The sequence below is a fragment of the Biomphalaria glabrata genome, chromosome 17, assembly GCF_947242115.1.
Source record: "Biomphalaria glabrata chromosome 17, xgBioGlab47.1, whole genome shotgun sequence".
NCBI lineage: Eukaryota > Metazoa > Mollusca > Gastropoda > Planorbidae > Biomphalaria > Biomphalaria glabrata.
Window position 1 is genome coordinate 20,551,187 of NC_074727.1, and position 15,516 is coordinate 20,566,702.

The following is a 15,516-nucleotide window of genomic DNA, read 5'->3' on the forward strand; positions in this document are numbered from 1 at the left end:
GCAGATGACTGTAGTTTGCTTTAGCCTTTAGATTGTATATCGAAAAGGGAAGTTTGTCTCCAAAACCATCTGTTGAAAAGTATGAAGGGTTAAACTAAAAAATCTCTGGAGTTGTTGTTTTTTTTAAATTCAAAACCCCATTTAGCTACGGTCATAGAATTTGGTGACTGTAGTTTGCTTTAGAATAATATTGAAGACAGAGGTTTTCAACCTCAAAACTCTCTGGAGGGGTTTTAAACTTTAAAAAAAGCCATCTGGGCTAGGGGGGGGGGTTAAACTCAAAACCCCCGGTGGCTTTGCTACGCTCAAAGAATTTTAGTGTGTAATTTACTTTTTTTATATTGAAGAGGTATTTTTTTTAGCATCAAATCCCTCTGTCTGAAGGGGGGTTTAAACTCAATACCCCTTTTGGCTACGCTCATAGCATTTTGAGGGCGTAATTTGCTTTTTTTATATTGAAGAGGTATTTTTTAGATTCAAACCCCGCTGAAAGGGGGTTTGAACTAAAAACCCCTTTGATAAGCTCATAGATTTTATAATGTGTAGTTTGCTTTTTTTTATATTGAAGAGGTATTTTTTAGCTTCAAACCCTCTCTGGAGAGGGGTTTAAACTCAAAACACTTTGGCTACACTCTTAGAATTTAGATTGCGTAATTTGCTTTTTTTGTATTGAAGAGATATTTTTTTAAGCTTCAAATCTCGCTGCAGGGGGATTAAAACTCAAAACCCCTTTGGCTACGCTCATTTTGAGTTTTTAATATTCTTTTTTTTTTAATACTGAAGAGGGGTTTTATCGTAAATTTTGGAGGGGGCTTTAAAATCAAAACCTTCATTAACAGTGTTCTTGGAATTTGGGGATTGTCGTTTGCATTTTTTTTTGTGTTTTTGAAGAGGGGGTTTATCGTAAATTTTGGAGGGGGCTTTAAAATCAAAACCTTCATTAACAGTGTTCTTGGAATTTGGGGATTGTCGTTTGCATTTTTTTTTGTGTTTTGTTTTATAGAAGAGGGGGATTTAACAGCAAAACCCCCTGGTAGGGGTTTTTAAACTTAAATCCCCTTTGCAAGTGATGGTTTAGTATTAATTAGTATTAAAATCTCACCTAAAATAAACAAAATGAAAGCAAAAAATCAGTCATTAAATTCCAACACCTCCCCTGCTGTTGTGTGTGTGTGTGGGGGGGAATTTCATTTGGGGGGAGGGTTGAACCCCGAACCACCCTCGACTACGCCCATGCTAAATTTAGAAAGCCTTCAGGAGAAGAGACTCAAAAGTAAATTAGCAATTATACATAAAACACAGAACCATAGTCTTCAAATACAAAAACAAAATTTAACTAGATTACAAAGAGAGTTTGTCAGAGGCGGCCCCCGTCAGAGTCGGATCCTTGTATGATCCGCCTATTCGCAAGGAATATTCAAGACGAGATTTTGTTTTGATTGTCAAAAATATTGTTTTAAAGATTCATTTGGCGTTGTAAATTTTGTTTTCCTGTAAAATTTTTTTACATGTTTCGGATGTTCCTTCAAAGTTAAGGTTAATTTACTTCTTTATCCAAACCTCCCGCTGGACGACGGAGGATGGCAGCGAGCAGGGTATGAACCCGGGACGGTCTAGATAATCAGTCCAGCGCGCTAACCGCACGACCATGTATTGCTGTTAGCTTAATAACAAACTAATAGCCCATTATTGATAAATTACACATCACGGCATGACAACTACTGAATATGTACAATATATCAGACGAGCGATTTTAGATAAACTTTTTGTATTGATTTTGTAATTGCAAAAAAAAAAAAAAAAAAGAAGAAAAGAACAGGTATAGAGCTTGTACTTTGGCAATGTCTGCTCGATGTCCCAGCACAGTTACCAAAAGAGCTATTGACATTTTCACTTAAATTGAACTAGAATGAAGATGTATATCTACCTAAACTAAACTTCTGATTTAGCACTCTTAAGATCTATATATACTAGTACTAGATCTAAAATATAAATATGGAACGAAATGCTAAAATAACTCGGTGCACCAATGTCTTTGAACCCTCGACAACTGGCTCGTATTGATAAAGACATTTTTAGTCTAGCTAGGCCGTGTGACGTAGTGGATTTTGTCCTTTGACGTCATATGGAATAAATTCTTTAAATGAAATGCTAAAAGTAACTCGGTGCATCAATGTCTCTGAACCCTCGACAACTGGCTCGTATTGATAAAGATATTTTTTTTAGTCTAACTAGGCCGTGTGACGTAGTGGATTTTTTTTCTTTGACGTCATTTGGAATAAATTCTTCAAATGAAATGCTAAAAGAACTCACTCGGTAAATCGCACCCCCTAGTGACGCCACTGCGTATATTTGACTTCGTTAAACTAAATTTAAAATGCTTTTTTTTTTTATTAAAAATTTCGCGAGGCATAAAAACATATTATAATTACAACTCGCAACAGAAAAAGATTTCTGTTGTGTGTACGAGATTGATATTGGAAACAGAATCTAGGATAAAGATCTAGTCTACAAAAAAGGAACAAAATAGATCTATATTTAACAAATATAGAGCTTATTTAATATTTAATATAAAATTCTAGTCTAAATTCTAATCTAGAATCTAGAGAAAAAAAAGATCTAACTGTTATCGGTAAATTAAATGTACAGACTTATATATGTCTGTGATTAGGTCTATATGAAATACAAAATTTGTATTAAATTGCTGGTAATAATTTTGTAGTAACAAAGATGGCTGCGCCCATAATCAAAACATTGCAGAAAAATTCTCCAAAAACTTTTAAAATTCTTTGTAGTATTATTAAACGCAATCCTGTACTAATTAAATGTAGAAAATTTTCCGTAGATCAATTAGAGAACACAGTTCGGGTCCGATTTGCGCCAAGTCCAACTGGGTATTTACACTTAGGAGGTTTGAGAACAGCTTTATACAATTATTTATTTGCCCATGCACAAAAAGGAAAGTTTATTTTGAGAATTGAAGACACAGACCAGGTGATTTTTCATAAATATTAAGACTAGATCTGGAATATAAATTCAGATGTAGTCTGCATCTAAAAATTATGTATTTTACTTTTATTACTTGATTTTTAGTCCATCTGTTTCTGTGGCCAACGGTTAATGAGGGTGTCATGTGTCCAGCCACCTTTACTTTTCCCCAACTATTGTCATGAGATTAGAGCTGAGTGGACTCAGAGGTGCTCAAAGATCCTGAAATTTAAAATCCCAGACCCCTGGTTCGGAAGCCAAGTGCTTTACCGCCAGGGTTCGTAGCGCTCCTAAAATCTCCTAAAAAATGAAAAGTCTCCTAAAATCCTAAAATTCTCCTTAAAATTGCCAGAATTCTCCTAAAATTTTGTCCACTGTCCTAAAATTTTTACCCAATATTTTTTTAAATAGAATTTTGCTTGTTTCTTGTTAAAATTGTGGTGGGAAAAAACAACAGCATAACTAGGCTTTCTGATCGCGTGACGAAATAGGCTGGCTGTGTTAATGAGCTGACCAGTGACCTGTCTGCATTGCCTTTCACCCACTTGTGAAGCGCGACCTCGTGATTGAAGATGGCCTTGGCACAAGCAAGCATTTCACCTGAAGGCAGCGCAAGAATGGTTGTTTTGTTCATTGTTACAACTGAAGATGTGCTAGATCTAGTTTGTAGAGCAATTACCAGCCTAATGTTAAGGCTACACCCCTCTGGGTCCTCCCTCGCCTAAAATCTTCTTGTTATAAAAGTGACTTCACGTGGAAAGTCCATAAAGCATCTAGCTAGAAATAGTATCTCTAGATTTAGATTTAGTGAAGATAATTTGCACCTAACATGAAAACTTAGTGAATTTTAGTCAATTTAATGATCTCGATACATCTAATGTCTATATTACTCTAGAAATACGCTAGATTCTAAGCTTATGCTAAATCACTAGAGAATCTAGTGAAGATAATTCGCACACCCGTGAATAATCAGCGAATTTTAGTGACTTAGATCTAGCCGAGTAGATTCAATGAAGATAATTCTCACACAGCTGTGAAAAGTCCGAGAATTTTTGTGACTTTAGATAGATCTAGAGTCTAGATTTATGCTAAATTACTAGAATCTAGTGAAGATAATTCTCTCACGTCCACGAAAAGTCTGTGAATTTTAGTGACTTAGATCAAGAGTCTAGATGTACTGTAGATTTAACGAAAATAGAAAAAGAAATTGCACTTGAAAAAAAAAACCCAAGAAAACAACGCTAATAGGTCTAATACATTTACTGAGAATACACATTATGAAGGCATCTCTAAGAATGTTTCTTATTTAAAAAAAAATGGAATAGCAACCATTTGTAATGTTCTTTAATAAATCTTTTAAAAACAAGGTTACAATCGGCTCCCGAAGTGGTCATCCCAGGCAGGTAAAAAGGCCGGTTTCAATATTATCAGAATGAAATTCTATAAAAGACAAATAACAGAAAATAATGGAGAAAAAAAGGTTGACAGATCTCATGTGGTGCCCCTGCGGTCCAGCAGACCAAAGGATAGTTGAAAATGAATGTGAAGTTAGATGTGAACCTGGCCTAACTGATGTCTTATAATGAATATCTAATTGATGTAATTGTTTTGTAAAGGGCCAATGGTCGTGTAATCTCTTATTGCTCAAGAATAAAACATTTCAGTAAAAAAAAAACACTATTTTTCTTTGGTTAGGTGGTCTACAGCAGCAATTGCACTGCATTTTACACGGTAATATGAAAAACTACTTATTAATTGTTGTTTTAAATTATGTCTGACTTATATGCATATTAAATAGATTTTTTCTCTTTAAAAAAATAATAATTTTTTTTTTTTTGTGTAAATATAGTACTTAGTATAACAGAACTTACCTAACATAACAATACAAATTAAAAAACCGTTTGCATAAATGTGTTAAAAATATGGTTTATAGTTCTCTCCCCTAATAATGAGCCTCAAGTGTTTGTTACTATTTATAGTGAATAGTTGTAAAAGCGGTGTATTTTTATGAAAAAAGCTGCTTGCATAAGTGATTTAAAAAATATGGTTTATGGTTGTCTCCCCTAATAAAGAGCCTCACGTGTTAGTTACTATTAATAGTGAATAGTAGTAAAAGTGGTGTATTTTTATGAAAAAAACTGCTTGCATAAGTGATTTAAAAAATTAGATTTTTCGTTTTCAGAAAAGAAAAAAATAGCTGTTGCATCAGAACTTTGAATGGTCTAAAATATTATGATGTCTGATTTTCACATAGATCTTTTCTAGTTTACAAGATCTAAACGTGACGGACGGACAGACAGGCCACACAAAACTATTAGCGTCTTTTCCCCTTTCGGAGGGGCGCTAAAAATGGTTGTTTGAGGTTTTGGGATGACAGTCAAGCTGTTACTTGATTAAAAGATAACTTTCATTACATTTTCTGTGGACATACCACAGCTGATGATGTTGTTTCTGTTCTGGGTGGGATGTTGGCAAGACATTTATTATTTCCAAAATCAAATAATAATAATAATAAAGGCTTTACCACTCAGCCACCGCGCCTCCTTCTACTTATTTAGAGTCTATTTAAGTTTTAGCTTCAGACAGCCATGTAAGTATATAGATCTAGTCAAGTCTAGTGACTAGTCTAGATCTATATAGTCATAATTTTGTAATAAATTTTAGCTGATTAACTCCATAACATCTAAAAAATAAAATATATTTTTCAGAGCCGTGCTATACCAGGAGCGATTGAAAAGTTAGAAGAAACACTCCATTGGGCTGGACTTGATCCAGATGAAGGTAGAAAACTATGTACATCTTTACATAAGTTGATATTTAAAAGAAAAATTACATTTAATATTGTAAGTTCCAGTGTTAGTTTTTGAGATGACCTCTATTCTTCCTTTATCCCAGGACCTACACCTGGTGGAAGCTTTGGTCCCTACATTCAGGTAAAACTATTTTCTGTCATATTTATGTTTTCCTCATGCATGTGTATAGTGACCAAATAGCTTATATATATACATTCGTAATTATTAATGAATGCACTAATAGATACTTCCAGGTGTGCTTTGGTAGTAGTATCAGTTTAATACCAGTGCTTTCATAAATTATTGTCAAGAGAAGTCTGTAAATTTTACTTCACATGGGCTGAGGACTGTTGTGGACATAACTCTACTCATGTTTTATCATATTTTCTCTTCATTAGTCTCAAAGATTGAGTATTTATCAGGAGAATATCAAAACTCTGTTGGACAATGGGTGGGCTTATCCATGCTTTTGTACATCTCGACGTCTAGAGCTTATGCGGAAAGAAGCTGCTAAGAACAATGAACCTTCAAAATATGACAACCGGTGTCGGTCAGTCACTAGAAAGGAGGTGGAGGAACTGATAGATCAAGGCACTCCATATGTAATTAGGTTGAAAGTAAGTAACACTTTTATTTGCAAGTCATTTTTTATATACCTATTGGTAGGCTACTTAGTTTAATTTACCTCATCTTTCTGCTTCTATACTGAGGAAAGGGAAATAGGCAGTCTGTTGCTGAACTAATACTTGATGAGTCATAATTCTTGTTGCATTTCTTTTATTGTTAATTTACATTTTTCCTGGTCTTCCTTTTGCCCCAATACCATAGCTCCTGATGTTTTATACTCTTAAAGCAGGTTGGTTGACTAGTAGTTGTGATAGTTTTCCAAAGCAATTTGTTTTTCGTTAAGCTATGACATTGTGTAGTGATAAAGCATTGACTTTCCTTTTCTGATATCTTAATTGTCATGAGATTGTCTTCTTTTTCCCTTTCATTTGATAGAATGTGACCTCTTGTTTTTTGTGTTTATTGAAAGACCATTCTGTCAATAGTATGTGTTTGTATGTAAGGTCTTGTATTTGTTTCACTTACAATTTTTTTTGTGTCATATGAATGGTAGCTCAATGCATTTGTGTGTAATGTTCTGTTATTCATCTCTTAAATTATTTTTTGCTTATCTTTTTTTTTCATTGTGATTATGTAATACTAATTCACAGCTTCAAATATCAAGGATGTTTCAGTGATCTGAAAGTGTCTTCTCTTTATCTGTAGTACATTTTCATCATAAGTAATTATTAGAAATTCTTTTTTTTTACTATATTCTACAGCTTGAACCAACTCCTGACCCATGGGATGATATGATTAAAGGCCCAACATCTCATAATATTATAGACATTGAGGGTGACCCTGTAAGTTAATAGTTAATGTTACCTTTGTAGCTAATGCCTATAATTTTATCAAAAAACTAATTTTTATGATTTGAAAAAAAAATCCTTATAATGCATAATAAAAATGTTGCAAATCATTTAACGGTTTCAATAATCTACATAAGCATTTTGACATTGTGTTATTGTGATTGCAGTGAAAGTCGCTTCTAGTCAGAAACAAAAATAATTAAGTTGAAAGAAACACATTTTTTACTTAAAAAATAATATTTTTCTGATACATCATTTTGTGGACTATCATCAGTAATTCATATTTAGTGTGACTTTAGAGAGGGGTGTATAAAGTAATGTATTTCACATAAAATTATCATGCATTCCAGCCAGGAATAAAATAATTTGTGTTATAAAATTGTGATGTCAAAAACTATGATATGTTCCACCCATTTATTTATGATTAAAAATATGTATTGATTGCTGGGATTTATGGCTTTTATTTATTTACGCTGCAGGTTCTGATGAAATCAGATGGATACCCCACTTATCATTTTGCCAACGTTGTAGATGATCATCTTATGAAAGTTAGCCATGTTTTAAGAGGTTCAGTAAGTTTCTTTTTTAAAATAGAATTGTACAATTCTTTTATGCATCTCATCCAACCAATAAATATATTCCTACAGAATCAAACCAACCATGCACTACATTCTTACCAATACATCCAAGCCTTTAATTTTTACCAATCCAAAACATCTAATCAAACATTCTAACAAAGTTACGGCTTGATGTGACAGCTCTTGTTTAAGTATGAAAGATTGTAGTGATGTTGAAAGAGAGGGGACAAGAAAAAAACAAATTCAGAGTGGATTGATGATCCAACACCCAACAAGGCAACCAAGAAACAGAGTAGTTTTAATGACCAGCATGGGAATAAAGGAAATAGTTATCATAGCCTCATTTAATTTCTGTTCTTTATCACTGTAATAATTCTCTCTCTTTTGTTTTTCTTGCCAATTTTATTAGCCTGGGAAGTAACTATGCAGGGGAAAGTTCTGAAGGACCTAGTGAAAGAAAGGGAGGAGCAAATAGTTCTAAGGGCAAAAAACCTGGAAACATTGTTCAATAACCTTATGTTTCTTGAGCAATAGTATTATTACTTTTTTTTTTCATCCAAAAGTTATTTTTCACCAAAGATCAAGGCCTTTACTCTTCTGCTTCTCAAATAATTGTTTAGTATCTTATATTGTTGGGCCTACTTAGTGATGTCTGGAAATATCAGATTACAACCCAAACCTTCACTTGAAAATATCAGATTACAATCCAAACCTCCACTTGAAAATATCAGATTACAATCCAAACCTTCACTTGAAAATATCAGATTACAATCCAAACCTTCACTTGAAAATATCAGATTACAATCCAAACCTTCACTTGAAAATATCAGATTACAATCCAAACCTCCACTTGAAAATATCAGATTACAATCCAAACCTTCACTTGAAAATATCAGATTACAATCCAAACCTTCACTTGAAAATATCAGATTACAATCCAAACCTCCACTTGAAAATATCAGATTACAATCCAAACCTTCACTTGGGTTGGAACTCTATTTTTTTCTTCATACTTCATACCTACTCTTTGATCTCCTAATTGTAGACACTTGATTAGCCTTTATAAATGTCTGATTGCTTTGTTTTTTTTTTTTCCTTCAGGAGTGGTTATCATCCACACCTAAACATATACTTCTGTACAAAGCATTTGGCTGGTCACCACCCAAGTTTGGGCACTTGCCACTTATAGTTAATCAGTAAGTTGGTAATTCTTAAATATAGGTTGTCTCTTCCTAGATCTGGAAGCTTAAGCATATGAAGTCAATCAGTAAGCTGGTGATTCTTAAATATAGTACCTATTGTTGGTCTTATTCTAAATCTGAGAATTTAAATATTTAAAGTCAGTCAGTTAATTGATGATTTATAAATATAACCCTTTACCTTACCTTACCTATCCCTTAGTCTGTTGGACTGTTGGGGCACCAAGCAAGACTTGTTGAGCATCTTTCTCCATTCCTCCCTGTCTTTTGCCTTCTTTATCACACTTATCACTTTCTAAATCTGGGAACTGGTGTGAAATATTTGCAAATGCTCCAATGAAATGTAATTTTAATTATTGTTATAGTGGTTTGCTTGTCTAATGTACTTTTGTTTAGTGATTCTGTAAGTATGCCAATGTCTTTAAGACCAAAACGAGTTCAGGTATAAGAAAAATTAATTTGTGCACACTTAAAAAGAAATGATTGCTTTTATTAGCTGCATGGCAGTATGGTTATAAGTTTATAAGTTTGGCATGCTTTAAAAAATATTTACATGGGGTAAAAAATAAGATTCTCATTTCTGTCTGTTCTTATGTAAACTTTTTGTGGCTGTGAAGATAGTCAGTTATTGTGCTAGCCAGTTCATTTCAGTGCAAATCTTTCATAGAGTGAAGTTTAATAATTCTTCTTTTGCATCATTTCATGTTAAGCTTGTTTTCTTTTCTTTAAAGTGATGGAACAAAACTTTCCAAAAGACAAGGAGACATCCATGTGGAGCATTACAGGGTATGAGTCTTTATGAACAAAGTCTCATTTATGTCAGTAATTTGATAATATATGCCTAGAATTAGATAAATACATTTTTTACAAATATTTATTGACCTGACAATATAAAGAGTGTAATAAACAGATTAATTTGAATATTGTTACTGTGGTTTGACAGTAATACAATCACAAATATTAAATATTGATTAAACACTGTGTGGTGACACAGTTATTGTAGGATATGGGTGACCGATCATGACACAGGGTCAAGAAAAGTGCCCCTGTGTGAGCTGAAGAAATTATATAGTGTACCTGTCCCGTTGGTTGACTGGACAGTTAGTCACGTGGGTGTTTTTGTTGACAAGGATGCATGTAGAGTGTGGAGTCGGAAGTAAGATACAGTGTTGACTAGTGAGACATTGATTGTCAACTTAAACTTGTGTAAATAAATGTTCGTATTACTATTGGATTTGTCTTTACTGTTTGACAATATAGCGCCAAGAAATATTAGCACAATTATAACGAACTCGCATCACCACACGCCGATGATGAATATGTAATACGCAAATTATGAAATCTGGTGTTCTATAGATTGTAAACATTGAACACAGCAATTTGAGTGCGTCCCAAAATTGTGTACTTATACAAAAATTAGTGTACAAAAGGAACAAAGGTAGGATCATTGATAATGAAAACTATGCTATTTAATTAAACATTCATTTCAGGAATTGGGTTGTTTCCCTCAATCAGTTTTGAACTTCATAACAACCATAGGTGGAGGCTTTGATAAATATTCAGCAGGGAGATCATTGCAGGACATGTGGGAAAGTGTAAGTACTGTCCTTTGCTGATCTCTTAATTTACATAGTATTATATTTCTATAACTAACCATCCTCCTTGAAACATTTTGTTCATGACGGTTTTTCTATCAATGTTTCTGGCAGTTTGATATCAGCAAAATCAAAAGTAACCCCGGGAAACTTAGTCCTACTAGCTTGAATGAGGCAAACAGGAGCCAGATTGAAGCTATGGTCAACTCCAGTGATTCTCACATTGTATCCAGACTAGCTGATCAAGTCAGGAAGCTGGTTGTCATAAAGTTCAATGACAGGTTCATTTCTTTCTTTCTTTTATTCATGTTTTTTTGATTTAAGTTTTGGTTTTCAAATTATCATGGATGAAGCTTGGATATTTTGGCTAGCTAACACACTTAAAGTTAAGTGACATTGCCATTTTCGATATTTTCTGTATTTCTCAGGCTAGAAAATACCAAACTGAGGGAACAAGTACTTAGTGATAGTTATATTATCAACACAATCAAATGGAGTCTAATGGATGTGAGTAGATATTAACATTAACTTGATTTGGGCGGCGAGGTGGCTAAGTGGTTAAGCACTTGGCTTCCGAACCTGGGGTCCTGGGTTCAAATATCAGTGAAGACTGGGATTTTGAATTTCAGGTTTTTTATGGTGCCCCTGAGTCCACCCAGCTCTATTGGGCACCTGGCTTATTTGGGAAAGTAGAGTTGGTTGGTATGTGCTGGCTACATGACACCCTGTTGATTAACCATTGGCCAAAGAAACAGATGACTTTTACATCATCTGCCGTATAGATCGCAAGATCTAAAAAATAACTTTACTTTTGATCTGTCCCTTACTTTGGTAAACTATTTGTTATTTGGAGAGAAGTGTTCTCTCCATTCCTTTTCTCTACTGTGACATCCATTCCTTTCACCAAGCACTGTACTATGTAGGAAGTTCAAAACCAGATCTACTCAAAAAAAGGCAATTAAAAATCTTGTAATTATAAACTTTAAATGTGAAGCTGACTACAATCCTGCTACAAAGCCAATAAAAATTCTTTCAAAACTTTTAGATTTACAGGGCCTGTGGCGCTAAGTTAACCATTTCTATGACCTTATGTTGAGGAGGTTTTCATGTGATCAGTAATAACCCAACAAAAAATCAACTTCCCACAGAAATCCCATTTATCATTATTGCTATTCATCTTTGTGCTTCCATTTATCATTATTGCTATTTATCTTTATTTGTGCTCCTATTTATCATTATTGCTGTTTATCTTTACTAGAACTCCCATTTAATATTATAGATATTTTTCTTTATTTGTACTCCCATTAATCATTATTGCTTGATATCTTCATTTAATCTAACACTTATCATAATAGTTATTTATCATCATCAAGGCTCTAACTTTTTTTGTATCCTTATTCATCTTTATTTTCAGGCTAGAACCAGTTTTCTTTCAGACTTTGTAACACAGGAGATGGAGTATCTTTGGGTGACTCCCTCCAGGTCAAGTCTCTTAGAGCTGGCTGCCACAGATGCCAATCTCATGTCACTTTTGCGGGACTTTGAAAAATGGGTCACACAACTGACAGATTTTAGCATATCTCACCTGGGAAATGTGCTGAAACAGCAGGCACAGAAACAACAGTTAAAGCCTCAAAAGTATTTCACCACCATAAGACAAGTTTTAACTGGACTAAAAGTTTGTAGTTTTGGCTTCATTCATTTAGGGCTTTGATTTCCCTTTCTATGTCTCAGTTATTATAAAGTAAAGTACTCCCTTTTAGACCTTGCTGTCTATAGGGCAGATGATGTAAAGGTCATCTGTTTCTATGGCTAATAGGGTGTTATGTAGCCAGCACAATGACCAACTGCCTTTCCCCAACTAATGTCAGTTACCCGTTAGAGTTCTGTGGTCTGAAGAACCTCCTAAAAACCTCAAAATTCTAAATCCAAGCCTTCACAGAGATTTGAAATTTGAACCTTAGACCCATTGGTTCAGAAGCTTAGCATTTCACCACTCAGCTACCACACCCCCCACTATAATATTTACCCAGTAATTGTAATTTGAGTATAAAAGGTTGGGGAGGTAAAAGTTGGTGGCACTGCCAGTGGACTTAAGGAATAAATATGTTCTTTAAAAAACAGTCTTGGGCTACTGGACTTAAGAAAAGGAATGAATATGTTCTTTAAAAAACAGTCTTGGGCCACTGGACTTAAGAAATGAGATGTTCTTTAAAAAAACAGTCTTGGATTGAAAGGTATGACAATGTTCTTTAACAACAGACTTGGATACAAAGATTTGTAGTTTTCTTTGAAAACAGGCCTGGATTTTTTTCATCCCCTGATGAAAATTAATCTGATAATCTGAATTAATATCATATACAAAATACAAACCTAAGAAAAGTAAAAAGTAAAGTGCCCTTTGAACCCTTGTGGTCCAAGGAGCAACTGATTTACGTTTCACCAGTTTCTAAGGCTAAGGACTTCAATGAGGATGCAACAACCAACTGCCTTTACTTCCCACCTCAAAAACTTGTTGGACTTCAATGAGGATGCAACAACCAACTGCCTTTACTTTCCACTACAAAAACTTGTTGGACTTCAATGAGGATGCAACAACCAACTGCCTTTACTTTCCACTACAAAAACTTGTTGAACTTCAATGAGGATGCAACAACCAACTGCCTTTACTTTCCACTACAAAAACTTGTTGGACTTCAATGATGATGCAACAACCAACTGCCTTTACTTGCCACCTCAAAAACTTGTTGGACTTCAATGAGAATGCAACAACCAACTGCCTTTACTTTCCACTACAAAAACTTGTTGGACTTCAATGAGGATGCAACAACCAACTGCCTTTACTTTCCACTACAAAAACTTGTTGGACTTAAATGAGGATGCAACAACCAACTGCCTTTACTTTCCACCTCAAAAACTTGTTGGACTTAATGAGGATGCAACAACCAACTGCCTTTACTTTCCACCTCAAAAACTTGTTGGACTTCAATGAGGATGCAACAACCAACTGCCTTTACTTTCCACTACAAAAACTTGTTGGACTTCAATGAGGATGCAACAACCAATTGCCTTTACTTTCCACTACAAAAACTTGTTGGACTTCAATGAGGATGCAACAACCAACTGCCTTTAATTTCCACTACAAAAACTTGTTGGACTTCAACGAGGATGCAACAACCAACTGCCTTTACTTTCCACTACCAAAACTTGTTGGACTTCAATGAGGATGCAACAACCAACTGCCTTTACTTTCCACTACAAAAACTTTTTAGACTTAAGCATTTCCTAAATTTTTAAATTATCTTTTAAATGCAGATATAATAATTACATCCTATATACCTATTAAAGAATAAGATTTTGAGATTTATTCATGAGATTGTTCTTTTACAGTTCCACCTCGGATAAAGCCACTTTATTTGAATTTCTGTGTAGCTGATCTACTGATGATTCTTCTTTTTTCTTATTCATCCTAGGAATATTTATCTAAAATTATTTTTTTTTGGTATTACAGTAGAAAAATCAGTATGAACATGAAAGATGTTTTATAACATATTATTTTTAGAAATTACAAATTAATAGAATTGTGTTGATTATATAGCTGTCTGATCAATATGCTTTTGTTAGTGCTATGGTTATTTCATGTTCTTATAAATTATAGATGTTCCTTCAGAAAAGAAGATAATTTTATATGCCCTTGTAAAATCGGTCTACACAAAAAATGACAGGCTTATAATTTTTCTTTCAGCAAGGAGCTCCAGTTGCTGAATTGATGTCAGTGATTGGGCGTGACAATGTTCTGGCTCGGCTAGATGTGGCTATTAAAACCTTACAATCATCTGCACTCTGTGCACAGGCCAGCTCTGGAAACTGTAGTGAGAAACACTAGAATAGAAAAAATGTTTGAACTGAAAGAAACATATGATGCATAGATTTTTGTTTAGAGTAATGTAAAAAGTATTGAGTGTTTTATGTTATATATACTGATGCAATTATTGGAAGAAAATATTTATTATCAATTTTAAATTATATGTAAACTTTTGTCAAGATTTTCAAATAAATATTTTTTTATAAAACATAAAACTTTCTTGTTGTATTTATTTTAAAATGAGATTTTTGTTTTTTTATCTAAGAGAAGGTGCCTACTAAATTTTCACTAAAACACCAGACTTAATAATAGCATTTGACATTAAATAAAATAACAGTCAGAAATAACAATACACATAAGTCTTTCTGGAGCAGGGGATGTTCATGTTTGTCAGTTTGGATGGGTGCAATGAATAGTTGGTTCATAGATCACAGGCTTTTATGCAGCCAATGAGACAGAACACTCAAATATCTAAGATAATAGTTGGTTAATAGTTTCCAGAATCACTTTAACTCTTGGCCCTTTCTTCAAATATTCTTTCATGCCAGACAGATCTATATACAAGCTGGTCAAGGTGTCAACTTGAAGATTCTCCAGTATCAAGAACACTTTTTACTTTTGACCTACTTTTAGACACCTGTGCTGACAAAATGTGCAGTCAAGCGTGACAAACTTATATAAAGCATCAGAGACCTCAGAAAACTGAAAGATTGACTAAGCTGTAACTTGTGGCTATATTTTGTATCTGTTCTAATTTCTTTATATTTTCTTAGGGGTCTCAAACAGAGGCTGTATATTCTAATATTGGTCTGACCAAGTTATTTTTATGTTCCTAATTGGTTTGTAAAATTTTCTTTTAAACCCTCAATATGAGAATTCCATGATTACTTTTTATGCTTAGGTATTTAGAGTTTTTAGTCTGTGTTACTGGTTTACCATGAATAAGATTAGTAGTTTTATTATTATTATTTTTTATTTTTTGATGCTCTAATAATTTGCAATTTTCTGAGCAGAAGATATGTACGAATTTGTTTCCCATATCTGTAATTCATGTAATTCTTTTTAAAAAAAATGTCAGCACCTT

General features: G+C 33.8%; 1 protein-coding gene across 1 annotated transcript; it reads left to right on the forward strand.

Annotated features, from left to right (window-relative positions):
* Nucleotides 1–2,716: 2,716 nt before the first annotated feature.
* Nucleotides 2,717–15,313, forward strand: LOC106062664 (probable glutamate--tRNA ligase, mitochondrial). The gene is made up of 13 exons (XM_056015345.1): nt 2,717–2,994; nt 5,697–5,769; nt 5,884–5,921; nt 6,179–6,397; nt 7,109–7,189; nt 7,675–7,767; nt 8,875–8,969; nt 9,704–9,758; nt 10,463–10,567; nt 10,682–10,848; nt 10,996–11,074; nt 11,982–12,245; nt 14,313–15,313. The coding sequence occupies exons 1-13, from the start codon at nt 2,731–2,733 to the stop codon at nt 14,451–14,453; spliced, it is 1,674 nt and encodes a 557-aa protein (XP_055871320.1). The 5' UTR covers nt 2,717–2,730; the 3' UTR covers nt 14,454–15,313.
* Nucleotides 15,314–15,516: the final 203 nt, after the last annotated feature.

Coding starts and splice junctions, on each gene's coding strand:
- LOC106062664 (XM_056015345.1), top strand. CDS start 2,731: ATGGCTGCGCCCATAATCAAAACATTGCAGAAAAATTCTCCAAAAACT. Junction 10,568..10,681: donor TGCAGGACATGTGGGAAAGT/GTAAGTACTGTC, acceptor TGTTTCTGGCAG/TTTGATATCAGCAAAATCAA. Junction 11,075..11,981: donor TCAAATGGAGTCTAATGGAT/GTGAGTAGATAT, acceptor CTTTATTTTCAG/GCTAGAACCAGTTTTCTTTC.